The sequence below is a fragment of the Castor canadensis genome, chromosome 18, assembly GCF_047511655.1.
Source record: "Castor canadensis chromosome 18, mCasCan1.hap1v2, whole genome shotgun sequence".
Taxonomy (NCBI): domain Eukaryota; kingdom Metazoa; phylum Chordata; class Mammalia; order Rodentia; family Castoridae; genus Castor; species Castor canadensis.
The window spans coordinates 42329323-42356968 of record NC_133403.1 but is presented as its reverse complement, the minus strand read 5'-3'; the positions used below and the strand labels follow the sequence as shown (position 1 = coordinate 42356968).

Below are 27646 nucleotides of genomic sequence, written 5' to 3'. Positions count from 1 at the left end.
TGGGATAATGAGAGTTTTAAGCTGTCTAATAAATGCTTTCTTCTTTTTAGATCTTCTATCTGTCCCTGTGATGGAAATATTTGGTGCCTTTTACTGTGCAGCTAATACATGTTACTTGTAGGAATATCAGAAAATGCAGATAAACAAAACGAGGAGGGGGGATAAGTTTGTATGGGCACAGGGTTATATTTTAATAGGTAACAAAATACTCCCACTCCACGTAGCAAATTAGTAGGTAATTTGGATCTAAACACAGACTTGCCAGACTGGCGAATATCCTGGGCTAAAATTCAGACCTCTCGCCAGGTCCTCCAAGCCCCGCCCCCTAATTTAATTGACCACGCCCCGTAGAATCGGCCCCGCTTTCCCGCAGGTACCGCCTCCAGTCGTGCAGCTCCGCAGCAGTCCGAGTTATCGCGAGATCTCAACCCGGAAGTCTCGCTTCCTGACGCGGGTCTGGGCACCCACGTGGACTGGGTTTGGGGTAGCGAAGCTGGGCCGCGGCGGTGTCTGCCGGTGGCGGAGGCGCCATGGGCAAGCTGCGCCGGCGGTACAATGTCAAGGGGCGCCTGCAGGCGGGCCCCCCGCCCTCGAAGGGCGCACCGGAACCGCCCCCCGTGCGACTGGAGCTAGAGGGTAAGGCACCCGGGATGGGGCTGGGTTTCAGGGCAGGGTCCGCCCAGACCCCGGGCCTGTGATCTGCTTTCGCCACTGTGGAGCGGGATCCCGGACAGGAACCCCCATTACAGATGATCCAAGGAAGGGGGCAGTGACAGTCTAGTTTAACAGTGAGTGTGGGACAGTACCCGGGGTTTCTTTTGCGCTGAAATGGTTGCACGGAGAATTTGGCAAGATATTGAGGCAGTTCCATTCGTTCCCGTAACTTCGACTGCAGTCTCCTTGCTAGCCATCCCAAAATTTGTGTTTTCAGCCCAGACCTGTCAGCTCAGCACCAGGCTGCTGCCGTGTCTGATTGGTGTTAGTGGGCGCGTCTGTTGTGGGCGGGACACTATTCTAGGCACTTGGAGACAGAGCAGGAAAGGCGGTAAAAATTCCTGTTGCCCTGGGTTAACATGGGAGAGACAGGTGAAGACACACGGTCAAATACATAGATTGTATTATACGTTGTAAATCCTGGGAGGTAAGGCAGAAGACCGAATAGGGTCCGTCGTGGGGTTGGCCTCACACAGAGTTATAAGGGACCTGAGACCTGGGGGGGACGTGAGAGGAAAACCCGGGGCCAGGGCAGGTAGGGCCTTGAGGGTTATGGTGAGGACTGGGGCTTTCAGGAGAGGGGAGCCATGGAAGGTGTTAGAGTAGAGAGAGAGACAGGATATGGGTCTCTGTGTAGCAGTGGGGCTGTGGCTGCTGAGCTGAGGGAAAGCTGCAGACTGAGGGTGATGGGTTGGGAGCTTGGGCTGGGGAGGTGACAGTTGGGGAGGTGGGAAGTGGTTGGATTGGGGCAGATTCTGAACTGGCTGACTGGGCTTATGTATAAGAACAGAGGAGATGACCAGAGTGAGTCCCAGACTTGGGGCTGTCCACTTGAGGAGGCAGTTGTGGGCTGCTTATGGGATCACCAGGAGCTCAGCTTTGGATACAAGTGCTTGGCACCCTGTAGATGCCTGAGCAGGGAGCAAAGGCAGGCAGTGTTGACTTGGGGCGCAAGAGACGCAGACCCTGGTAGAGAACATCAGTTTGGTAACATCTGTGTAAGACCAGGGTATTGGTTCACTGATGGAAGGTCTGGCACTTCAGAGAGGGAAGTGAGGTAGGAGGAGAGCTGGGGATGAGCTGTCCTGAACCAGCAAGGGGGGCTCACCCCCCACCCCACCCCCACATCAGGTGCTGCTCAGGGTCTGGGTGTGGCACTGGGAGGACACCAGTCACTTGGATCAGGCTGGTTTTGGAGATTGGGCTGAAGTGATCAAGCAGGTTCAAGGGTGTCTTCCAGGCCTGTGAAACTAAATGTGTTCCAAGATTGAACTCATCCATCTGCCAGAGTAAGCATCGCTGGGGCCACGCCCCAGAAATGGGAAGAGGGCCCAGCCAAGGGAAAAGCCTGCTTCCCCCAACCCATCAGTCTGTTGTCTCTCCTGTTCATGCTTGGACCTGGCAAGCTGTGGGTTATAGGAAAGGGCGTGATGGGGTGGGGGGTGCTGGAAGTGTAGGAGGAGAGCTGGAATTCCCTCTCTGAGCTGCACCTCCACCCCATACCTCTGTTTTCACATCTGTGAAGTGGGACCAGTAGTAGTGGCTACCCCACCTGCCATCAGAGTTTGGCGGGTAGCATTTTTGGAAACTATGTAACTGAAACAAGAATGGCTGAAAATCTCAGAGCATCAGATGATGGGTTGTGATATGTCCTGTGCCAGGCATTAGTCACAGTGATAGCAGGCAGTGTTTAGGACAGCACCACTAGGAGGGGCCATCAGAGTAGGGACTGAGGGCTCCTGCACCCAGAGATGTGGGCGGGTTGTCTGTCATATCAGAATAGGACATCTCTGTGTCCACAGAGCGATCTTATCAGTGGATAGCATGCTTGCTGTCGTTGGAGAGCCCCTGAACCTGGCTGTCATTGGCACTACTTCCTGGTTTCTGTCACATTCCTGGTTGTATTTCTATCACTTGGTGGTTCTCAGACTTGTCAGTCTCAGGACTCTTTTGCATTGTTAAAACTTGAGGACCTCAGGGAGATTTTGTTAGTGTGAGCCACACCGATGTCTGACCACATTAGAAATTAAACTTGAGAATCGTTTGGAATATAAGAATGCCCACGCACAAGCAGGTGCTCTGTTAAGCAGCACATCGACAACTGGCTTGAGAGTGCACACAGGGCAGATGAGAGCACGGCCTATATTGCTCCCTCCTTCTTCTCTTCCTCCTCCTCCTTCTTTTTTTGGTGAGAATGGAGTTTGAACTCAGGGCTTCATGGTTTCAAGGCAGGTGCTGTATCAGTTGAGCCACACCTCCAGCTCATTTTGCTCTGGTTATTTTGGAGATGGGGGTCTTGTGAACTATTTGCCACTACCACCACCCCCTGGCCTCGAACCTCGATCCTCCCAATCTCAGTCTCCCAAGTAGCTAGGGTTACAGGCAAGAATCACCCACGCTTAATTTGTTCCATTCTTCTTTAGGATCAAAACCTCTTCTACTGCAGGGCATTGTGGCACATGTCTGAACTCTCAGTGCCGGGGAGGCTGAGGCAGGAGGCTTGGAAGTTTGAAGCCAGCTTGAGCTTCATAGTGAGACCCCATCTCAAAAAACAAAATAAAAAACCTCCCCTGAGTTTGTAACAAAAGTAAAGACATACATACAACGGAGCAGTTAGTCAAGAATCAGACACTGCCCGTTCATCACCTGGTGTAGGACAGAAATAGCAGTCTGCAAGGAGCTGAATGGGATATGATAGCTAACTGTTCCAGAATGTTCTAGGTTGTTACATCCCTTCTGTTATGTATCAAAGCAGACATGGTATACACTCGGTGGCTTTGCTTTTTGTGCACTCTCCATAGAAGGTCCTAGTGCTGTCGGGGGGCCAGCTCTGACTCTAGACCCCCTTGTGCCACGTTCTCGGAGACTTGCAGGTGGGACAGGCAGGACACTCGCTGGCCCCTGCACTGTGGCGAGGCAGTCGTATCTTTCCAGACAAGGACACGTTGAAAGGCGTAGATGCAAGCAATGCACTTGTCCTGCCCGGGAGGAAGAAAAGGAAGACCAAGGCACCACCCCTGTCCAAGAAAGAGAAGAAGCCTCTGACCAAGAAGGAGAGGAAAGTGCTGCAGAAGGTCCTGGAGCAGAAGGAGAAGAAGAGCCAGGTATGGGACTGTGCGGTAGAACACTCTGGAGTAAGGGAATGTTCTGTGTCCGGTTGTGGTGGCCCCTGGCCACACATGGCAGCTGGGACACTCAGCTGTGGTTGCTGTAGATGAGGAACTGAGTTTGTAATGTGATTTAATTTTGAGTAATTAAAATTCAAATAGCCAGATGAGGCTAGTGCTGCCTCACTGGACGTGCAGGCCGGAGCCTGACACTGGGCATCCATCATCCCAGGATCCCAGGGTTGCTGAGGTCAAGTGTTTGATACCTGGGGAGGCGGTTCCTCAACATGCCTGCTTTTCTAAAAATTGTTTATCTTTTTTTACCTCCTTCTAGAGAATGTCAAGCTTTTTTCTGTATTTTTTTAAGTTTATTAAAAAAAGACCTTGGGGTTATGTACTGGTGGCTCATGCCTGTAATCCCAGTTACTCAGAATGCAGAGATCAGGAGAATTGAAATTTAGTTTACCAGACCAAGCAAATAGTTCACAAGACCCCTTCTCCAAAATAACCAGAGCAAAATGGACTGGAGGTCCAGTCATGCCTCAAGTAGCAAAGCGCCTGCTCTGCAAGTGTGAAGCCCTGAGTTTAAACTCCAGTCACACCAAAAATAATAATAATAATAATAAATGACCTTGGAGGCACAGGGCCTGGAGCTGCCGCTGGTGGTGGTGTCCTTGCTGGCATGGAGCATCATCTGACCAGAGACAGGAGCTCACGTATGTCTCTGAGTCTTCCATAGAATCCGTAAAGGGAACACTTTTGTAATGGGAAAGTCAGACACAGGCCTCTGGCAGCACCTGCAGTCCTCCACCCTGGTCAGCCTTGGCTCACCCACCTGCCCATCACACTCCACCTCCAGGTGATTTTGATTTTGAAGCAAATCCCAGGCAGCAGACAATTGCGTGTTTCCTGTGGCCACCCCACCTGAGGGCCACAAACTGGCTGCTTTTTAAAGCAAAAGTGTGTCCTCATGGTTCTGTAGGTTAGAAGTCCAAAATCAAGGAGGGAGCAGAAGCGGGAGGGTGGCTTAGGCCATAAAGTGTCTGCTTAGCAAGTTCAACCCTCTCCTCTGCCAAAAGAAAAACAAAAGGTGGCAGTGAGACTGGTGCTCTCTGTAGGCTCTAGGGAAGGAGGTGTCCCTGGCTTGTGGCTGTGTTCCTCCATTTGCCTCTGTCTTTTTGTAACCTTCTCTGTGTCTCTTACAAGGACACTCGTCTAGATCTAGGGCCCACCTGAGCGGTCCAGGTTGGTCTCATCTCAAAAGCCTTAAATTAATTACGTCCACAGAGACTGCTTCAAATGCCAGCACATTGGCTGGTGCCTGGATGTGAACAGGTGTTTTTTGGAGTTACTTTTCAACTGTTACAAAATGTCTCACGCACAGATGTGCTAATTTGTATCTCTAAGTGAGCTTTTTCTTTTTTTGTTCCTTATTTTGGTTTCCTGAGCCACTGGCACCCAGCTAACATTGAGCTTTTAAATAGCCACAGGCCATGACTATCCTGAAATTTTAAAACATCATCATGTGTTCAGTAAATGGTCAGAATTCCACTTGTCTTCTGGATGCATCCCCGCTAAAATTTATTTGTGAAAGAAATTGTAGAGTTTCCAGGAGTCTAGATTTTTAAAAATTTTATATCTGTGGTACGGTTAAATATAAGCCATTCCTTTCTCTATTTCCTGTAAATTTGTGTTTGAATCTGTGGCAGAATTATTTTGTTTTGTGGTTCTTAGTGACTTGGAGGTGTGGCTGGCATTGAATGGGTGGAGCCTACGGTGGTGCTAGCCAGCCCAGGGCTGGGGTGCAGCTCAGTGGTAGAGTGCTTGCTTGCCTGGTGCACTTGTGGCCCCGAAGCCAAAGAACCTGGTGCAGAAGACTTCTGGAGTGTGGGTTTGGCTTTAGTGAGGGGAGTTGAGTGTCTGGAAATGTGCAGATGTCGCCTAAGCAGCCCAGTGTGCCTTCCTTGAAGCCCTTGATAGAGGCAAGGGCTGTGCTGTCTTCTGGGGGTCGTGTTCTTATGAAAACCTCTGTAGTGTTGTTTCCCACTGATGTCTTCCTTGCATGGTGTCACCACGTAGCCCAAGCTGGCCTCAAACATGCCATCCTCCCACAAGCACCTCCCAAAGGCTGGGGTTACAGGTGTGCCCACCATGCCCAACTCCTTGCTTTTTTTAAATCGTGAAACATACAGAAGTGTGTATGGGGGCTGGAGGTGTGGCTCAAGCAGTAAAGCACCTTCTTTGCAAGTGGGAAGCCCTGAGTTCAACCCCAGGCCCGTCAGAAACAAAAGCACCAAGTGTGCATAAAGTGTACAGGCTCCACTTTAAGAAGAGTTAAGCAGTGGCTGCAGCCCTCACTCAGGTGAAAGAAGTTGCCTGACCACACCCTCCTCAGGGTCCTGCCGTGGCTTGGGGACCAGGCACAGCTGCCCTCCCTCAGGCAGCCCACCCTATTCAGTCTCTCTTGGGGCATCTGGGCAGCCCATTGCCCTTGGCTATGACACACAGTGCTGTGGATGGGGAACCTTGTCCTATGAGAAGTGTCCCAAGCTCAGCTGCGTGCAGCTGTCAGCAACCACGCAGCAGTGGAGTTGAGATGCCATCTCAGTGTGGAGAGCCAGGTGTCAGCGATGCTGAAATTCCATATAGTCTGCTGTCCCTCCTGAGGAGAGGGTCTGATGTTCTGTGTGGCGTCCTGCGTGACACCTAGTTCCCTTTCACAGCGAGCAGAGATGCTGCAGAAACTGAGCGAAGTCCAGGTGTCGGAGGCCGAGCTGAGACTTTTGTACACGACATCCAGGCTGGGCACTGGGGAGCGCATGTACCAACCCAAAGTGTGAGTCAGCCACCCCTGCCCACTCTCCCTGCCAGAGTCCCCCAGGGCTCACAGGCCCGGGGTGTCGTGGGAACGTCTGTGGTGGCCTGAGTGGCCGTCTGTCCTTTGTCCCTGCTGAGTGCCTCTCTGAGCACAGGCTGCCATGGTGCTAACCTTCCTATGATGCACAGGACAGCAGCCCAATGGCAAATAGGCCACCCCTGAGCTTCTGGGTGGATGGGAATTTAGGGAGGACACTGGTCAGCCCAGTACAGACAGCGCTTGAGAATTGGGTGATTTCACAGTGTATGCCTGGGTCCCACCTGGCCTCAACCTGTTGGACAGGGCAGCCACCCCAGGCTGGCATTAGCACAGGGTAGCCAGCCTATGTGCCCTCTCCCCAGCATCTCTCACTCAGACTGCTCTATTTGTGCAGCTGCTGTCTGCTGAGCACAAACTGGCCTAGGGATCGGGCAGGGCACAGAGATGAAGTCCTTCCCCACTGGAGCTCATGGGCTCTGAGGCAGGTGGCAGGCAGGTAGTGTTAATGAGTATTAAACAGAAAATAAAGTAGGGACCAGTGGGAGAGGGGAAGGGAAAGGGGAGGGACAGTCTTCCCAACAGGTGACAATTGAGCTAACATTTATGTGACCTGTAGGAGGGTGTTTGGGGACTAGGAACAGCAAGTGCAAAGGCCCTGAGGTGGAAAGGACCATGGGCTCTGAGTCCTGACCTGTGTTGAGTGGTACCCAGAGCTGCCTGGATGTCCTAAGGCCCGGTTCCTCAAGTATCTGCCTTCCCTGCAGGAAGCCCACAGAGCCGGCAGCCCAGGGTCAGATCAGCAGCCTCCGCGGAGCCCTCCGCAAGCGGTGCCGCCAGCCATCCTCAGAGGAGGAGTCCGAGTCCTCAGAGGAGTCTGAGCCTGATGAGGCCCTGGCCACCCACGGGGAACCAGCCACAGCGCACCAGCCACCAGCCCTGCCTGGGAAAGGGGACGAGCGCTCCACGGCCCACAGTCAGCCCACTCCAGCCAGGACCCTGACACCTTTGCAGACTGCAGCTGCCGCCCTACCCAGGCCCCCAGCCAAGCCCGCTGTTTTCATCCCCGTGAACCGCACCCCGGACATACAGGTTTGCCACTCGCGGGGCAGCAGAGAGGGGTCACCTCTCTGCGTGGAGGAGGTTACCGGCCCACTGTATCTCAGTGTCCCCTCCTGGGAAAGGCCGTGCTTGGGATTGACAAACCCTGAGGGTGCAGGGAAGGCTGAGACAACGGCAGAGTTCCGGGGCTGAAGGTCCGTCCTGCTCTCCGGCCATCCAGGCCTCTGTTCCCTCACCGTGCCCCTGCCATCATGGCTTTTGTCACCCAACACCCTGCGTGGTCTTGTGAGTGAGTGGGGTCCTTCCACAGCTCTCATTCCCCATTCCCTGAGCACTGACTTCCTCTCCCTCCAGGAAGAGCGGCTCAAGCTGCCAATCCTCTCTGAGGAGCAGGCCATCATGGAGGCAGTGGCCGAGCACCCCATCGTCATCGTGTGTGGAGAGACGGGCAGTGGGAAGACCACGCAGGTGCCACAGTTCCTCTATGAAGCAGGCTACAGCAGGTGGGGCTAGGGGCTGTCCCCCACAGCTCCCTGGAGGACAGTGAGATGAGAGCCCCAAAGTCACTGAGAGCTGGGTTCCTGGGGATCTAAACCTGACTCCTCTGTTCACATGCTGTGTGGCTTCAGGGAAGCTCCTCGGCCTCTCTGGGCTACAGTGAGTGACTTGCATGGAATGCTGAGAGCAGTTTCTGGCATGAGGAGTCATGTATTCATTCATCAGTGTTGCTGTGTGGCACGCAGGACCCTATATGTCAGGTCCCCAACACCATGCCCAGGTGCAGTAATCCCCGGGGAAGACACTGCTTGATCCATTCGTTCACCTCTGTCCGGTTTTTTTTTTTTTAGTAAAGAAGGAGAGTTTATTGAAGTAGAAAAGTATAAAGTGGATGAATTGAGCCCCAACAGTTGGGGGCGTTTGGAGAGAGGGTGCCACTACCGTCCCTCCTTTCTGATCCAGGCCGTGGTGCAGTCCTGGTCCTCCACCATCTCTGTATACCCGACTTTCAACAGTGTCCCTGGGGAATGTGGCCCAGTGTATCCCAGGGTCTGCTCGCTGCCACCAGCAGCCGTCTGATGTCCTGCCTGTGACTGACTGCAGCTCCTCTGGGCTGACGTTGGGCTGTCCACTCTTGTTGCTCGTGGTGACACTGCCTTGCACCGCCAGCTTCGTGTCTCATCCCTGTGGTGATGGTGGTGTGGAGGACCACCTGCTGATGTGCTGTGTTCTCCCCTCCAGTGACGGCAGTGTCATCGGCGTCACCGAGCCCCGCCGCGTGGCTGCTGTGGCCATGTCCCAGCGCGTAGCCAAGGAGATGAATCTGTCGCAGCGGTGAGGCCCTGCTTCCAGTGGGGGACGGTGGCCTGCGGCCTTGCCAGATGTGCCTCCTGACCGCCTGGGGCCCTGGACGGGGCGAGGGTGCCCTCAGGAGTGTTACCTCTGCCCCAGAGCCCGGGGATAGCCTTTGAAGGCTTCCTGCATGGTGGCCTCAACAATCATCTGAGCTGCAGGCTGTGAAGCAGAGACGAGGCCAGCCATGCTCCCATCACACACTGAGGGGACAAAGTGGGACCATCCAGGAGCACGGGGACAGAGCAGGTGGTCAGGTGCAGCAGCCACGTGGGGCCTGAGCTTTGCCCAGGCTCCAGGCAGAGCGTCCTTTCCAGACAGCTTCGATTTTGGTTTGGGGGGAGTTTTTGGTGCCATGGATGGAAGCCAGGCCTTCACACATGTTAAACATATGCTGTCCCCTGGACTACACCCACCCCCACTCCAACTTGAACATTTAGGAAGGGCGGCATAATGAGCCCTGGGTCTCCAAGGGCCAGTGTCAGCATTTGTCACCCTGTGACAGCCTGGTCTGTCTGGTCCTCCCGCCCCTGGACGTGGAGGTCAGAACTCCCCACTTAGGTCTGGGAGATGAGGCGCTCGCTTCCCTCCCAGTGAGCTCTCCACCCGCATTGGCACTGCTCAGGCTCTGGCTGTCGTCTGCACGTGTGTTTGTGTGACATGGCTCCTGGGTGGCCTGCCTGGTGGGGCCAGGCCTCCTCTGCTTACCCTAGGTGAGGGGGATGTGACCCTCAACCTTCTGTAGCTCTGGGGTCTCTGCCCTGAGCTGGAACCTCTCCCTACAGGGTTGTCTCATACCAGATCCGGTATGAAGGAAACGTGACCGATGAGACCAGGATCAAGTTCATGACAGATGGTGTGTTGCTCAAGGAAATCCAGAAGGTTGGTTACCTGTCTGGTCTCAGAAAGCAAGGACAGTGGACGTGGGGCGGGGAGTTAGAATGTCCCCCTGCCTTGGTCAGCCGGCACACTGCCTGTTGGCAAGCTTTAAATTCCACTGCCTGCTGCTGTGTGAGTTTTGACAAGATTCTTAACCTCTCTGAGCCTCACCTGCTTCATCAGTACACTGCTTTCTTCATAGAACCGTTTTGAAGCATTTGTGCAGGGCCCAGAGACAGCACTGGAAGGTGCCTCATAAACACCCACGTGTGTCTTACTGTGATTTGATTTGTGGTCTCTCCATCCCCCACATGAGTACTGAACGCTGGGTGCTGCCTGAGTGTGAGTCCAAGTGGAGAATGAGACCTGGCCCCCTTGTGTGCTGCCCCCCGATTGTGAGTGGGGAATGACAAAAGGGAAAAAGCAGCAGTCCTGCCAACCGGCCATCCCTGAAAATCAAGTCCAGCGATGTAGTTGCCGATCCCCCAGCTGCCTCCTTAGGCCTCCAGAAGCTTCTGAGGGTGCAGGAACATTCTGGAACTTGCCCAGTTGGTCTGTGGGTAGCTTGAGTGTCCCCAAGAGTGTAGGCCGAGATAGAGCTCCACTGTCTGACGAGGGTGGCTCTACTCCCGCCCAGCTGTGACATCCCCCAGGTGGGGGGAGCCTCTGGACTGGGCAGGGGCCTCGAGGCCACCAGAGGTGTTTGGGGTCCTATGTGGCACATGCATCAGTTGCCCATGGTCCCCACCCTATGTGTTACCTGCATCTCGGTTCTGAGAGACAGTAGCTGCCCTTTCTCTAGTGTGTGCTCTGCCAGGCCCTGGGCTGTACACAGTCATGTGTGTTGACTGACTTCATCGCCTCCCCATGTCCCCAGGAGATGGGTCCTGTTGGCCCCGTTCTACAGATGAGGAAACTGAGGCCAGGCTGAAGTACCTGACCGAGGTCACGAAGCCAGGCTTCCCGAGGCCGGGTGCACAGTCAGTGTTGGGTGTCTGAGGCTCCATGAGCAGTGGCTGTGGTGTGACCTGTCCTGCCCTGCTCCCCCAGGACTTCCTGCTGCAGAAGTACAGGGTGCTGATTGTGGACGAGGCCCACGAGCGCAGCGTGTACACCGACATCCTCCTCGGCCTTCTGTCCCGCATCGTGGCTCTCCGGGCCAAGGTAGTGCAGAAGTGGGTGGGGGCACAGGGTCCCCCATGTCCCGGGACTTGCCAGGATCTCAACCGTGAGGGGCTCAGTGCCAGCGCCAAGAATCTCCTGGTGGCACAGGGCCATGGGCTGTGTCCTGATCATCCTCTGTCCTCCGCAGAGGCAGCTGCCGCTGAAGCTGCTGGTCATGTCAGCCACGCTGCGGGTGGAGGACTTCACCCAGAACACACGGCTCTTCCCCAAGCCACCCCCAGTCATCAAGGTAACGCCGGGGCCCATGCTCCCCACTAGCCTGCACTGACTGGGATGCCCTGGTGTCCAGGCTCCTGAGGGGCCTGGCCTTGCCCACGGGAACTGGCAGTGTCCGGAAGACGCCCAGGAAGATCAGGTGTGGAGGCGGTCCTGGACTGCAGCTGCCCATGCCGTTTGGGTGTCCTGCAGGTCGAGTCCAGGCAGTTCCCGGTGACAGTGCATTTTAACAAGCGGACACCACTGGATGACTACAGTGGGGAGTGCTTCCGGAAGGTCTGCAAGATCCACCGGATGCTGCCAGCAGGTGCCATGATGGGTCACCGGGGCCCCAGCTCACCTGCGCCCTGCCTGGTCTCAGTGCTCAGGGCTTCTTGGGGTGGGCGTCCCCTTAGCAGATGGGGGTTTATTTTTAGTTGATGGGGTCTGCCATGATGCTGCTGGGTCCAGTGGTTCCATGCCACCTTGGGCCTGGGGAAATGTCTTCCCATCCTGCCTGTGTCTTGGTCCCAGCTCTGGGTTGTCCCTGAAGTACATTCTTTCTGCAGGTGGCATCCTGGTGTTCCTGACAGGCCAGGCAGAAGTGCATGCACTGTGCCGCAGGCTCCGGAAGGCCTTCCCAGCCTGCAGATCCCAGCCACAAGGTAACCAGGCCATTGAGTGTCTGACCAAGCTCAGACCACACCCTGATTGGCATCTGCCTCTGCCTCAGTGTCCCACTGGAATTTCTGTGCTTTGGCTGATGCCCCCCCACCTCCCACCCCATAAATGATCACCAACACAGCCTTGCTCTGGAGCAAAGTGCCGGCCACCTGCACTGACGACAGGTGTCTTGCCCTTCCTGCTCACCTTTCCAGAGGAGGAGGAGAGGAAAGAGTCAGCGGAAGAGATGCGGAAGTTTAAGAAGTCCCAGGCGAGGGCCAAGAAGGCTCAGGCTGCGGTAGGTGACAGCTCGTGGGGCCTGCAGTGTCCATGACGGTGGCCACTGGCCTCACATGGCTGCTCAGACTTTGATGAAATTAAATGAAAGCCCAGTTCCTCAGTTGCCCCACATGCATCTTGAGCTCAGTAGCCACGCAGGGCAGCTTGTGCTGCGGTGGACAGTGCTGTTCTAGAACATCCTCTCCTGTGGTGCAGAGTTCTATTGAACAGCGACCTGTGGAGGCCGTTCTGATTTGTAACTCATTCGGGGAAAGCTTCCAGAAGGCTCGTCCTGAGCACTGAGCAGGGCTTGCAAGGACTTTGGGAACAGGCAGACCTCAGGAGGTAGGTGTCCACTCCTGAAACCTGAGGGAGGGGTCTCCCCAGGGCACACCACATGCCGGGATACAGTGCAGTGGCAGTGGTGGCCTGCTTGGTGGCTCCTGTGGATAGCGACCAGGCTCTTGCCATGTGCAGGTCACACCACACATCTCTTGAGGCAAGCCCCATGATCACTACTAGTTTTTAGGTGAGGGACGGAGGCAGAAGGTTCAGTAACCTGCCATTCCCATGGGAGGTGGGTGGGAAAGGATTTCCTTGTGCAAAAAAACACAAGCCATTGTCCCATAGGCACTGCCCAAGATCAACCTGGACAATTACTCCGTGCTGCCGGCGGGTGAAGGCGACGAGGACAGGGAGGCGGAGATGGACGAGGAGGAGGAGGCCCTGGGCTCCGACCTCGATCTGGATCTTGGGGATGACGGAGCAGATGGAGGTGCTTCTGGCAGAGCGCCCTTCCCTGAGTTCATTTGGTTCCTTCCTTCAGCACTTGTCTGCTGACCCCTGTCACATGGCAGGCCCTGTTGTGGGCCTGGGCACCATGAACAGCAGAAGTCCTACCCTTGAGTACACGCAGGGCTGGCCAACACATCCTTGCTCCTCACACAGGTGTGAGCCCAGGCACATGGGACCATGTGGCTGCTTCACCTGCTGGGGTTTCCTGAGCCCTTGTGCTGCCCAGTGTGGAGTAGGCCCAGCTGCTTGCCACGTGGGTGGGAACAGGGTCACCACACGTAGCTCCCCTTTGCTAGGAGGGTTGTCCAATTCCTGGGGGTCCTGTGTACGTGGTTAGGTCCTGCGCCTTGCTGCATCCAATGTGGGCCAGTGTGGTGGTACCAACTATAGCCCCAGCCACTTGGGAGGCTGAGCCAGGATCGCTTGGGCCCAGGAGTTCTGGGCCAGCTTGGGCAACATAACGAGATCCTATGTCTTGAAAAAGGGAGGGTGGGGAGCCTGGAAGGAAGGAAGGAAAAACTCCTATGATCTTTGTGCTGCCTCAGTGTGACCACGGCCTCCCTCGCCTGCCGTGCTGCCAGGACACCTAGGGTGGGACCAGGCTGCTTGTAGGAAGGGCTACAACAGCAAGTTGGCCATCCTGGGCCTGAGCCAAGCTGCAGTGACGGGGACAGCCCTCAGGAACTTCCTGGCCTTGTCTGACTGTGGAGCTGTCCTGAACTGGAGCTCCCAGCCCAGGGCTGGAGTGAAGCCTCTCACAGCAGGATGGGAAGTACCAGGCAGCCAGGGACTGGCTCCTGCTTGTGGGTGTTTATCCCAGCCAGGGTGCCAGTGGCCTCTCCTTGCCTGCAGGTGAGCAGCTGGACGCCTCCCTGCCCCTGCATGTGCTTCCGCTGTACTCCCTGCTGGCCCCAGAGAAGCAAGCACAGGTAACGGTGCTGGGCGGGGACAGGTGTGTGGCCTGGGTGCCCACTGTGTCTCTGGGGTGTTGAGGTGGGTGGGTCAGGCAGGGTGTGCTTCCTTCAGGTGTTTGGGAGCACATCGGGGTCCTCCTGGGAAATAGAAAGCCCTCTCCATTTGGTGCCAGCAAGCTTGGCAGCCAGCAGAAGAGGCTTGGCCTGCCTACCTCCTGCCACCCACCTGGCCAACTGCTCTCTGATAAAGAGAGTCTGGCTTTGTGTCCACACCTCCATCTCTCCAGAAGTCTAACCTGATCCTAGTCTTCTCTCGCTCCCTATCCCAGGTCTTCAGACCTCCCCCGGAGGGATCAAGGCTGTGCGTCGTGGCCACCAATGTGGCCGAGACGTCCCTCACTATCCCCGGCATCAAGTACGTGGTAGACTGCGGGAAGGTCAAGAAGCGCTACTATGACCGTGTCACCGGTGTGTCCTCCTTCCGCGTCACCTGGGTCTCCCAGGCTTCAGCTGACCAGCGGGCAGGACGGGCTGGCCGGACGGAACCAGGCCACTGCTACAGGTGGGCAGCCAGGTTCCCGTGCAGTGGTCATTGTCCCTCTCGTGTTTGCCACGGGTCCTGCAGCCTTGGGTGCAGCACACATCTTTTAGGGGCTCACATCATCTTTATCCTGCTGCAGGAGCCAGGCCCTGCTCTTCACTGCTGTTTTTCTGTTTTGTCAACATCTGAATTAGGAAGCGTGCACATCACAGTGTGATTCTGGGGTTTTAGTGTATTCATAGGTGGGCAGCTATCACCACAGTGGAATTAGAGCGTCTCGCCATCCCAGAAGAAACCTGGTACCTGTGAGCAGGCACTCCCACTTCCCCCAGCCCCTGGTGACCACAAGGCCACATTTGACCTCCACAGACGTCCCTGTTCTGGACATTTCACATAGACCAATAAGTCACACCATAGGTGACGTTTCGCGTCTGCCTCCGTCACTCAGCGTAATGAGTTTTCAGGGCTCGTCCACTTCGTGGCATGGGTCAGTGGCCCAGTTGTTTTCCACGTGTACAGGACCACATTTTGTTACCCACTGGTCAGTGGTGGCCATTTGGGTTTTGGCCATTCCTTGTCTTTGTGGACAGAGCTGCTGCGTGTATTTATTTGGATGTGTTCATTCATCCTGGGAATCGCCCAAGGCGTGAAGTCTCGGGTAGACGGCAGCTGCAGGTTTAAGTGACAAAGGAGCCGCCAAACACCCATAGTGGCTGCACCATTTTCCCCTCCCCCTGCCACGCACACGTGAGCTAGGCACGCGTGTGCCTGGCCAGCACACGGCACATGGCCCGTTCCTCAGCGAGTGAGGTGTCTCCTGGCGCTGTGGGTTACAGTTCCCTCAGGGCTGGTGGCCACGGGCACCTCACGCAGATGAACCTCATGTCTTCTCTGAGGAGCGATCACCTCAGAGCGCTCGCTCACTCTTAGGCGTTAGGCAGTATTCTGTAGTTGATTTGTCTTTATATGATCTGAATGGTGTCAGGCGTCTCACTGGTAAATATTTTCTCCCATCTATGCCTTTTTTTTTTTTTTTTGGTGGCATGGGGTTTGAACTCGGCTTCACGCTTGCAAAGCAGGCACTCTACTGCTTGAGCCACACCTCCAGTCCTGTGCCGTTATTTTTAATAGCTTTATTGCTGGTCTTTTCAACATTGTTTTAAGTTTTTTAAAAAATCAAAAACCTTAGAAAATCCACCAGGGAAATAGTAGGAAGAGTCCGTGTTGGAATTCGCCGAGGGCCACCTTGTGGCATCCCTGACATCCCTTGCCAGTGCCCTGCCAGGCAGCTATTTCTCAGATGGGAAACTGAGGCTGGGGCAGCTGAGGGCCCTGTGTGGTGAGCAGCGGGCAGGAGTTAGGCCCAGCTGATACGAACTAGTTTCTTCTGGCCCGGCTTCTCTCCGCTCAGGCTGTATTCCTCCGCGGTCTTTGGGGACTTTGAGCAGTTTCCTCCACCGGAAGTCACCCGCAGGCCCGTGGAGGACTTGATCCTGCAGATGAAAGCTCTCAACATTGAAAAGGTCAGTCGCCGGCCTTGGCCGGCCCCAGCCCACAGCTGTATGCAGCACCGGCCTCTTCCAGGACCTCGCGTTATCAGAGGCCCAGGCAGCAAGGTCCTGCACACTGCTCATCAGCTGTCAGTCCTGGGGGGCAGAGCGTTGTGTTGGCTCCTGGCCACCGCCCTCTCAGCCCAGCCCTCGGGTGGAGGGGAGGCATCCTGTCCCCACTCCAGGATGGAGAGGGTCCTGTCCACACCACATGCTGGGCCAGCAGCTTCTCAGACCCCCACACATCATGCACCATCCAGATCCTCACTGACGAGGAACCAAGGCCGGAGCGTTCAGGAATGCATGGAGGTGTCAGATGCAGATGGTCTCCTGTGGCCTTTTAAAAGCACATCCTAGCCAGGCACCATGACTCACGCCTACAATCCTAGCTACTTGGGAGGAGGAGATAAGGAAGATCAAAGTTCAAGGCCAGCCCCAGGCAAATAGTTTGTGAGACCATCTCAAGTAAGAAACAACTGGGCCTGATGGCCTAAGCCTGTTACTCCAGCTAAGCCTGTGCACTCAGGAGATGCAGATAGGAGGGCCAAGGTCCAAGCTGGTCTATGCATGAAAGGGAGACCCTATTCCAAAAATGGCAAGAGCAAAAAAGGGTTAGGGGAAGGGCTTAAGCGGTAGAGCGCCTGCTGGCAAGCATGAGCCCCGCAATTCAAGCTCCAATAATAGGATTACACCCGGGGCTGGGTGTACCTCGGGTGCAGCCTCCCTAGCGTGTGCAAGGCCCTGCTTTTGTCCCCAGCACTGCAAAGAACAAAGGTACCTCCTCACTAGGTGTGCTGGGACATGAGCCCAGGAGGCAGCCTGGCAACATGGGGATGTCCTGTGTCTTTAAGAAAGGGAAGAGTCCTCACTGATTGTTTTAGTAGCAAACATGACATCCAAAGTAACAAGCAGCATGGAGAATGTGACGTTCATCCTGCCACCCGCCCCAGTGGCTGCCGGTGTCCCCAGCCACACTTTCCAGATCCGATCTGGATTGTTGCAGTGGCTTTCTGAGTGTGCGTGCTGTCCTGGGCTTGATTTCTTTAAAGGCTGTGATTTGTTAGGTTCCAGCTGTGTGCCAGGTGCCCTGCATGTGTGACCTCAGTTCATCCTCACAGCGAGTGACCCTGGGAGGGAGCTATGGTACTGTCACCTCATTTTATAGACAAGATAGACGGACCTGGCTGTGGGTCCCAGAGAGTTGGGGGGGAGTGTCAGGCAGGGCTTGGCACTCTGGTTGCAGTGCCATTTGAAATGCCTCTCAGAGTAAGATCTGGTCACCCTCAGAAGTCCTTCAGAGCTTGCTAACACTCCCTCCTCGCTGTGCCCATGGCCACAAGCTCTCCTGCCCCCTGCCTGCTCCCCTTGCCCCAGGGCCTTCGCACTGCTGCCCCCGTGACCTCCTGCGTCTCACGTGCAGACTCCCTCCTTTTCAGGGTCAGTGTCCTCAGAGGAGCCACTTTGGATCATTCTGTTTTTTCAGCAGCATAACACACAGCTCAGTGGCTATCAGTAGAATTCAGAGGCGAGTGGTCATTGTCACGGTCAGGGACCTTTCCATCACCCCAGCCGTCACCCCTCCCTCTCCACTGTGGGCGTTCCTGTGGATGGAGCGTGGCCTTTGTGCCCCGTGCCGTGTGCTCAGGGCTCTCTCCTGCTGTCCGTCCTTGTTCCTCCTGAGTCACGTGTGGTTGTGTTCCATTAGCCACTTGTCAGCTGGCGTCACGGTCATCTTGCTGCTGTGAGCGTGTGTGCAGTTTTTATTTGAGTGCCCATTTCCTTGGTTAGTCTGCTTAAGGCCAGCACCCATGGGCCTGTCACTTTTGGTCCCTTAGCTGCCTCATTGTCAGTGGCTTTCACCCACACAGTACCATTCGTTTATTTACGGGATTCACCGATCCCTCCCTGACCGCTTCCCCACCCCGATAACCAAGCATTTAGTGAAGATTGAGCCTTGTCCCATGCACAGTCACTCTCCATCATCAAGCACGGCCTCTGGAGCACAGTGGGTGGTCAGGGCGTGCTTTATTTTATCTTATTTTATGTTTTTTTGTGGTATGGGATTTGAACTCAGGGCTTCACACTTGCAAAGCACATTTTCTACTGCTTGAGCCACACCTCCAGTCCATTTTGCTCTGGTTATTTTGGAGATGGAGTTCTGAAAACTTTGCCCAGGCTGACAGTAGCTAGGATTATAGGCATGAGCCACTGCACCCTGCTCAGGACACGCTTTTGAATGCGTGGGTGACGGGAATGAATGAGGGTGACTTTCAGGAACCATCGAGTGGACCTGAGAGCTCTTGGCTGTGTTCTGGGCGTCCAGACCCCCATCAGTGGCCCAGCTGGTGTGAGGGGTGCTCAGGGCAGGAGTTTGGGACTGCAGGGCCTAGGGAGGGAGGGCCATGGTCGTACCACATCACCAAGCTGGCCCCTGTACAGCACCGTCCCTCTTTTGTGTACTCGTGCCCCAGGTCATAAACTTCCCGTTCCCAACGCCTCCCTCTGTGGAAGCTCTTGTTGCTGCTGAGGAGCTGCTGATTGCACTGGGGGCCCTGCAGGCGCCCCAGAGAGCAGAAAGGTAGGTGGTGAAGGGGTTGGGACCCCGGTGATCTGGCCAGCCTGTGCACTGGCCCTGGCCCTCTCCTGGCACCCACCCACCACAGGCCTGTCCCCAGGATGAAGCAGCTCCAGAGGTCCCGGCTCAGTTGTCCCATCACCACACTGGGCCGCACCATGGCCACCTTCCCGGTGGCCCCCCGCTACGCCAAGATGCTGGCCCTGAGCAGGCAGCATGGCTGCCTGCCCTACGCCATTGCCCTCGTGGCCGCCATGACTGTCCGCGAGCTGTTCGAGGAGCTGGACAGGTGCGTGGGCACTCAGCTCAGCCTCTGGGAGCCACTGGGTTTGGGTGGCCTTGTGGAACACCTTGTCCCCCGCCCCTCCTCCATTCCTGAACCTTCCGTGACCTGATCCCCACCATGGCTGCGCTGAGTCCCATCTGCTACGTGTGAACGATGGAGGGAGGTGGAGGTGACCAGGGACTCAGAGACTCCTGACTCCAAACAAGCCACTCAGAATGAACGCTCTGAATCTCGGGACGAGGCCTGGGGGTGGCTCCATGGCAGACCTTGCCTAGCATGTACGAGGCCTTGGGTTCCACACCCAGCACTGAAAAATTATAAAGCAGAAAGTAAAAGAGGGAAGGCAGAGGCAGCGAGAGGCAGGCAGTGTTCACCAAGAATGGCAAACTCTTGTGTGCTTAGCAAAATTCACATTAGAATTATGACTGCTTAACAACTTTATTTTGTTTTTGCGGTACTGGGGTTTGGACTCAGGGCCTACACCTTGAGCCACTCAGTCAGCCCTTTCTCGTGATGGGTATTTTCAAGATAGGGTCTCGTGAACTATTTGCCTGTGCTACCTTCAAATCTCAATCCTCCTGATCTCTGCCTCCTGAGAAGCTGGGATTATAGATGTGAGTCACTGACACCTGGCTCTATTTAACCAGTTTTTAAATGCGCAAACTTATTTGCTTACTTATTTTGCAGTGCTGGGAGGCAAACCCACAGCCTCACATGAGCTAGGCCCTTACTCTACCATTTGACCTTGGTGGCAATTCAGCAGTTTGGGCTGTGGGGTTTTTGTGGGTGAGGGAACAGTTAACAGGATCTCCCTGCATAGTCCAGGCTGGCTTCAAACTCCCGATTCTCCTGCCTCAGCCTCCCCAGTACTGGGGTTCCAGGTGTGTTCCTCCACACCCAGCTGTTTTTTTTTTTTTTAATTATTACTTAAAAACACTGCTGTCGTGTGCAGTGCTGTGACTTGAGTTTCTGAGCAGGGGCAGACATCTTGAGTCTTTGTGGCTGCTGGAGGTGAACTTGAGCGGGGGCTTAGGACCTTCTTCCACTCACCAGTGACCTGTGGGCCCTTGTGGATAAAAGCACTCCTGCCCTGCAGTCAGGCCAGGGCAGCGGCCGAGTCTCATGTGTGGGGTGTGTTGTGTGTTTGTAGACCAGCTGCCAGTGAAGAGGAGCTTGCTATGCTGACGAGCCGGAGGGCCCGGGTGGCCCGGATGAAGAGGGCCTGGGCTGGGCAGGGAGCCTCTCTGCAGCTTGGGGACCTCATGGTGCTGCTGGGTTGGTACCTGCTGGTGAGGGTGGGGGCATGGCCGAGGGGTGGGGGAGAGGCCACCAGGCCTGGGGCACAGTGACCTGGCAGCAGTACCCCGGTTTGGTCTGCAGGCGCTGTGGGAGCCTGTGAGTTCGCCAGCTGCTCACCTGAATTCTGCCAGGCCAACGGGCTGAGGTTCAAGGCCATGCTGGAGATCCGGCGCCTGCGAGGCCAGCTGACCACCGCAGGTGCAGCCCCACCCCATACGTGTGTCACACCCCTTGCAGCCAAGGACTCTGTGGCAAAGGTTCCATGTTCACACCTCACCATGTTCACGCGTGCTCTCAAGGCAACACGTAGTGCTCTCACAGCCCCTGGTGTGTGTGTATGGGCGACAGCCCCTGATGCTCACTGCCAGCAGCTTGTCCCTCTGCTCCTTGGTGACAGCCCTCCTATCCGCTGTCCCCCGCTCTGGTCCTCTCTTCCTCAGGCCTGGCTCCAGCAGGATTTCACACCTGAGCTTAGATGACCTGTGCCAGTAACACCCAAGGGACGCTAGAGTCATGTCTTTCACCTTGTGCCATGCTCAGGGAGGGTCCTGTGGCACTGGTCACTCTGGGCAGTCCTTTCCGGAGCCAGTGCTTCCTGGAGGCAGTATGGGGGGTGCGGGTTTCAGGGTTCAGTGCTGAAACCTGTGTCTGTTTCTGGCCCATACTGTCCCTAGCACCCAGGGTGTCACTGTGGCCCAGCATCAAGCCTGGTGTCGTCCCCAGGAGCATCAGCCTGCACACAGCTGCCTGACACTGTGACAGCCTGCCCTCCTGGGCAGGAGAGGAGACAGATGGGGCTGAGATGCACGTGGTGGTCCTGTTCCTATAGGGAGTGTCCTCGGGTCACCGTCAGCAGCCTCCGCCTGACCTGAGCCCATGCCTCCTGGAGCCTGTGGGGCCATCTCAGCAGGACTCTGCTGCCTGCAGAAACCCAGGCTTGCCTGCAGAGACGGGGACACTGGGCAGCCATGGTTCCATGTGCTGAAGACTTGGTCTCCTACCACCAGTGGGAGGGAGGGGCTGAGATGCTCAGGTGGCTGTGGCCCAGGTGCTGTGCTGAGTGCTGTGGGGTCCAGAAAGTCAGGCAGAGCTTACCCCAGGGCCCCAACGTCCATCCTCACGCTCAGCTCTCCCCCAGTCAACGCTGTGTGCCCTGAGGCTGGGCTCTTTGTGGACCCCAAGATGCAACCTCCCAGCGAGAGCCAGGTGACCTACCTGCGGCAAATCACCACAGCCGGCCTGGGCGACCACCTGGCCCGCAGGGTGCAGAGTGAGGAGCTGCTGGACGACAAGTGGAAGAACGCGTACAAGGTGGGCACATTGGGTGGGCACCAGCCGCTCACACCATAAACCGGGTGGGGGTGTGGGCAGGTGGGGAGCGCTTGCCTAGCATGTTTGAGGCCATGGGTTCAATCCCTGGTACCTCCAAAACAAAAAGAAGGGAATAAAGAAAGTACACAATTCCCTGGCTGGTACCCTTTATCATGGACCAGACATCACTACAGTCAACTTCAAAACATTCCCCCCCCCTCCACGAAAGAAATTCCCATCAGCCCCTCCCCCCTCCCTCCACCCCCCACCCCGTGGACGGGCTTTCTGTCCCTGGACTGCCTGAGCCATTTGTGGCTGCCTCTTTAACCCAGCATCTTTTCTGAGGTCCCTTCACATTGTGACCTGTGGCTGAGGAGCAGTGCGTGTGCAGATGGACTCCACCGTTGGCTCACCTGCATTTAGCCTGGAGTGGGTGGCTGGCTCCTCTTGTGTTTTACACACAGGGGGCCCAGGTACTGTGTTTCTCTCCAGTCCGAGACGCCCTGCACCTCTGTTCACAGACCCCGCTCCTGGACGACCCAGTCTTCATCCACCCCAGCTCCGTGCTTTTCAGAGAGCTCCCTGAGTTCGTGGTCTACCAGGAGATCGTGGAGACCACCAAGTTGTACATGAAAGGTACCAGTGGTGGCCAGGCCTCCCCTGCCCAGGTGGCCCTGCCAAACTGTATGCCAGGACCCACGCAGGAAGAGCTGTGAGTGCGTGGTGACTCTGCCCTCTCCCCGTCCACAGGTGTCTCTGCCGTGGAGGTTCAGTGGATCCCAGCCCTGCTGCCCTCGTACTGCCAGTTCGCTGCACCCCTGGAGGAGCCGCCCCCCGCCTACTGCCCCGATAAGGGCCGGGTGCTGTGCCACCGTGCCAGCGTGTTCTGTGAGTAGGGTGCAGCTTTGGGCCCCTTTGGACACGCTGTGCTGTAACTTGCCCTGGACGTGGGTCTTAGGGTGTCACCCCTGGCCTCCTGTCCCTGAGTGGGTGAGCTCCAGAGCTCATAAGGGGCACAGGAGAGTGGCTGCAGGAAGACCCCTCGCTCACTGGCGCTCACCCCGCAGATCGTGTCGGCTGGCCACTGCCCCCAGTGCAGGTGGACTTTCCCCAAGGCATTGACTGCTACAAGCACTTTGCCCGCTTTCTGCTGGACGGGCAGGTAGGTGGTCCCCAGCTCCCCTCACTCCCTCTTGGAGGTGCCGTGGCTGGGCAGGCCCAGGCTCACCCTCCCTCTCTCTCCTCAGGTTTTCCGCAAGCTGGCCTCCTACAAGGGCTGTTTGCTGTCCAGCCCCAGCACAGTGCTGAAGACCTGGGCCAGGTACGACCTTCCCGCCCTCCCAGGCCTGGGGCCACTGACTCCTGTGGCTGGTGGCAGCACCTCTGGCCACCTCTGCCTTTGTCTTCTTGTCCACTTCTCTTGTGTGGATACCAGTCACGGGGTTTGGGGCCCATCCTCATCCCAGCAAGTTACACCTGTGTTTTCCAATGTTCTGTTGGAAGGGAATTTGGGGAGGGGGCTTGGTCAGCCCACTGCCAGGTGTGGACAGGAGACTTCCTGTTGTCTGCCCTTGGGGGCTTCCTGCCAGCTGAGCAAAGACCCCACTCCCCTCTGTGGACTCAGCCTCCCACACACACACTGCAAGCTACTCCTGGGCCAGCTGCCCACATCTGCCTCCGGCCCACAGGCTGCAGCCAAGGACAGACAGCCTGCTGAGAGCCCTTGTGGCCGAGAAGGCCGACTGTCGTGATGCCCTGCTGGCAGCTTGGAAGAAAAACCCCAAATGTGAGTTTGACCAGGGCCAGGGGTGGGGGTTGAGTGTCTTGCAGGGTCAGTCCTGACCCTACACTGGACGGCTGGCGCCCTGTCCACTTGAGAGTTCTCTGTAGGGCCACCCTGATGCCTCCTTCTGCCTGCAGACCTGCTGGCCGAGTACTGCCAGTGGCTCCCACAGGCCGTGCACACCAACATCGAGAAGGTCTGGCCCCCCATCTCTGACCGCTGAGCGGACACCTGGTGAACAAGGGGGCTGACAGCGCCCAGCCCCCTGCGCTGCTCCTGGGACGCAGGGCAAGGCCCTGAAACCCTGGCTCATCTCAGCCTGATACTGGACAGGGCTCACCACTGCCCTGGTCATGTTTGCCTTTTATGCTTGTTTATCACAGATGGACAGGTTTTATGTCACATGTCAGTTCCTGGCCTACACGTGCTCTCGGGCTACATTAGCCTCAGCAAGAGGGCCCCAGAACCCTCCAGGTGGCAGACACTGCCCAGAACTCTGCCCCAACCTCAGAGGGCTTCGTATGGAAGGTTGCCATGAGGACCTTTGTGTACTGTGGCCTTGAGTGGACATCTTGTCCCCTGATGGCAGCTCTCAGTGGCAGGGCACTGACTGGCTGTCCTTTGGCCATGCTGTAGATCATGGGCCTGGTCCCACCAGGGCCACAGAACTGTTCTGCTGACCTTGCTAGGGTTCCCTCTCTCCCTGGGGCTAAGGTGGAAGGTAGAGGGCCAGGGATAGGTCAGGCTTTTCATCACTGTGACAAAAGACCTGACAGGAAAAGCCGGGTGCTGACGGCTCTTGCTGGTAATCCTGGGTACTTGGGAGGCAGAGATCAGGAGGATGGAGATTCAAGGACAACCCTAGCAAACAGTTTGTGAGACCCCCATCTCCAAAATAACCAAAGGAAAATGGCTCTGGATGTGTGGCTCAAGTGTGCAGTGCCCTGAGTTCAAACTCCAGTCCCACAAGGGGGAAAATAAAAATATACTCAGGCTGAAGAAATTCCTTTTGTGTCACAACTGGAAGTTTTGATTTGCAGTGTGGGCTCTGACATAGGGGATGTCTGCTGTGGCTCTGAGCTGAGACAAGAAGGGATGCTTCAGGAAGTTCACAGAGGCCTCCTGGGTTTGAGGTTGGGGGGGTGCATACAAAGTGCTGTTCACTGCTCACGAAGGGCCACATCAGCTAAAAACAGGTTAGAAGCAAGGAGTTTCCCAGATGGATCACCACAGTATGGTTTCCTGAGGTTTTAGTCGACCATTGTAAAACTATGCATTTCTACAATAAAATGAGTTCACAAATAAGATACTGCTTTACACCGTAATAAAAATATTAGTACTTAAAAAAAATCCTCATTGCAAAAGAAATGTTCATTTGTGTTGATGTCTGCCTTGTTGAGGTGCTCTGAAAGCGAGCAGGGTTTCTAACTCAGTCCCACGAGCTTGGCCTTGACCTTGTGCTCTCACTGGGCCTTTCCTTCTGCCTTCTCTATGGGGTTTAGGTTGAGGATTTTCTGAGGCTGTGAATAAGTAATCACACAAGTAGTCTTAAAAAAAACTGGCTAGTGATTAAATGACATCCTGCCTTAAAAACAAAATAAAGCCGGACTCCGGTGGCTCACGCCTGCAATCCCAGCTACTCAGGAGGCAGAGATCAGGAGGATCACAGTTCGAAGCCAGCCTGGGCGAATAGTTTGTGAGACCCTATCTCAAAAAAATCACAAAAAAGGGCTGGTGGTGTGACTCAGGGTGAAGGCCCTGAGTTCAAAACCCCAGTACTACATAAAAATTAATAAAAACAAAAACCTGCTCAGGGAAAAAGAAAGTCACGGGCCTTCCCCAGGGCCTTGTCCCTTGGCCTGGCTTGCTGCTGCACCACTCTGGAAGGTGGCCTTGCCTTGCTTTACCAGCTTGGCATAGTAGTCCATGCGACTGTCCATCCTCAAGCAGGTTCCCGCTCCCCACCTCTCCCGGAGACCTGGTGGTTGGCACTTCTCCCTCCATTACCCTGGGAGCTCAGTCATGGTGCCACCTGTGACCCCAGCAGCCTGGGGAGCTGTCCTGTAGTGAGGAGAAATCCAATCCCCTGCCAACATGGAGACCTGGGTGGTGGTGGCAAGCATCTCGAGAACCCCACAGCAAAAGATGAGAGGTGGACCCTCCCCTGTCCCCACTATCCTCCACAGCCACCTTCAGAAAGCCATGATTGTACCATAGGCAGGCAGGGCTTGTTTAAAAACCTTTTGGAGGCCAGGCACTCATGGCTCATACCTGTAATCCTAGCTGCTCTGGAGGCAGATCAGGAGAATCATGGATCGAAGCTCAGACTGGGAAAATAGTGAGACCCTATCTCAAAAAAAAACCCATCACAAAAAAGGGCTGGTGGAGTGGTTCAAGATGTAGGCCCTGAGTTCAAGCCCCAGTATCCCCCAAAGAAGGTTTTAAAAATAACCTTTTGGGGAGGACGATGTGTAGCAGGGAGGAGGACCCCCAAAAAAGCAAGTCTATATTCTGGTAAAGTAGCAGGGAGGAAGGGGATGGCATAGCAGGGAGATAAAACTTAAAAATCTAAACATGAAGAAGGTCACATAGCACTGGGGGTGAAGTAGCCAATAGAGATGCATGCAACCATATATGGGTTAAACCTTGCTTCCTGCTTCTGTAACCTGCTTGCAAGGATATATAAGGAAAAGCCCATTTGTTCTCAGGGCTCAGCCTTTGGCTGGGAATCTGCTGAGCCGCTGCTGGCACACTAATAAACATTGCTGAAAGCCTTGTGTCCTGGGTCTCTGCTTGAGATCCCTGTAACATTTCTGGGGGCTTGTCTGGGATTCAGAGACGGTATTTTCACCTCCTTGTCACTGGGACTCAGCATCCTGGGCTTGTTGGGAGAGCATCCCACCAGGCACCAGAGAGCTAGTGTTGGTTGCACAAAGGAACCTGGAGAAGGCTCGGAAGCCAGTGGGAGCCCTGCCCATCAGACTGGTAAGAACCCGGGTTTGAATAATAGGCCTGCCTTTGGGAGGCAGAAGGGGAGACTGATCACCTCCCAGCAGACACCCGAGTAACCCTGTCTGGTGTGAAACCGTGTCTCTCAGGTTAAGGGAGTGGGGCAAAAATGTGGGAGACACATCCGGGAATTAGGGAGGTTGAGCACCTACTGGCTTTTCTCACCAGCAAGATAGGCCAGGATGGGAAACAACACAAGTAAAAAGAAAGCACTTTGGGTAAAATGCAAAAAACTTCCAATATTGGGGGGCAGGGGTTGAGCTTTCCCTAGGAAATTGCCACAATCAAGGTTAAGGGATGGGTAACAAAAATTCAGTTCCAAAGAGGGAGGGACTCACGAGATCACATGCATCATCCACCAATCCGCTGGATAGTGGCTCTCTGGGTATAATTTAAATGGGCTTTTTTTTGCTCCTGGAATTCCAGCTCCTCTTATGCAAGCTTAAAGTAACATTGTTTTCTGTCATGCTTAATTTATAAAACGTGTGTGTGTGTGTGTGTGTGTGTGTGTGTGTGTGTGTAAGCATCTTCAAAATGGTTCTTAAACTGCTGTTGTAATGTTAATGTAACATTCAAGGTAACAAAAAAACGTTTTTTTTTTTTAAAGATCTCTGTTATAAACTGCTTAGGATTTTTACATATGAATATGTAAACATCTTGAGGATGGTTCTTTTTTTTTCTTTTATTCATATGTGCATACAATGTTTGGGTCAGTTCTCCCTTGAGGATGGTTCTCATTAGAATCAGTGTAAAGAATTGTTACACTGATTTTCTGTTTCTTTTAAGAAAACCAGTTTTCAAACTTACTTGCATCTCACTAGGATGCAGGCATTGGAGTTTAAGACTCTGGCTCAGACAAGAGGGGAAAGTGGTGGAGGGAGCTGCAGCCTGCAGCAGGAATCTTAAAATTTGGGTAGTCAAAAAATGACCTTAGCTTGTTTCATTCTGTCATATATAAAATCTGGAATTTAGTTTTCTCTTGTAATACATGGGTCTGTTGATGAATGGGCTTTCTATAAATTGTTTTTATACAAAAAATAATTTTATGGTTGCCTTCTGTTTTTTTCAATGCAACTATAAGGCTCTAAGTTAAAAGAGTTTATGAGTTATTTTCAACAAGTAACCAAATATATATCTCTCTATGTATATATTCATACACACATATATAATGTATATATGTATTAAGGATATGGTTTTTAAAAATAAAAGGTTTAAAAACACCTTTAAATAAATTAAAAAAAAAGATAAAGACAAGGTCCCAGGAGGATACAAAATAAATTTTTGTAAAGGTACAG

The 27646-nt window shown here is 54.7% G+C and overlaps 1 protein-coding gene across 1 annotated transcript; it reads left to right on the top strand.

The window, feature by feature from the left end:
- Positions 1 to 443: 443 nt before the first annotated feature.
- Dhx37 (DEAH-box helicase 37) lies at positions 444 to 26119 on the top strand. Its single transcript, XM_020185715.2, has 27 exons — positions 444 to 636; positions 3649 to 3818; positions 6545 to 6657; positions 7443 to 7767; positions 8092 to 8240; positions 8977 to 9069; positions 9873 to 9969; positions 11017 to 11130; positions 11279 to 11380; positions 11560 to 11674; positions 11916 to 12011; positions 12225 to 12307; positions 12919 to 13063; positions 13936 to 14012; positions 14327 to 14559; positions 15950 to 16061; positions 18560 to 18666; positions 18764 to 18952; positions 20100 to 20224; positions 20330 to 20446; positions 21387 to 21559; positions 22081 to 22195; positions 22310 to 22447; positions 22627 to 22721; positions 22807 to 22880; positions 23248 to 23345; positions 23480 to 26119. Exons 1-27 carry the CDS (start codon positions 531 to 533, stop codon positions 23563 to 23565), a joined length of 3447 nt encoding a protein of 1148 aa, XP_020041304.2. The 5' UTR covers positions 444 to 530; the 3' UTR covers positions 23566 to 26119.
- Positions 26120 to 27646: the final 1527 nt, after the last annotated feature.

Bases quoted from the DNA above. Each gene is read 5' to 3' on its own strand.
- Dhx37 (XM_020185715.2), top strand. From the start codon at position 531: ATGGGCAAGCTGCGCCGGCGGTACAATGTCAAGGGGCGCCTGCAGGCG. The intron at 12,308-12,918 runs GTAGGTGACAGC...ATTGTCCCATAG, and splicing joins CCAAGAAGGCTCAGGCTGCG to GCACTGCCCAAGATCAACCT. The intron at 16,062-18,559 runs GTCAGTCGCCGG...CTCGTGCCCCAG, and splicing joins AAGCTCTCAACATTGAAAAG to GTCATAAACTTCCCGTTCCC.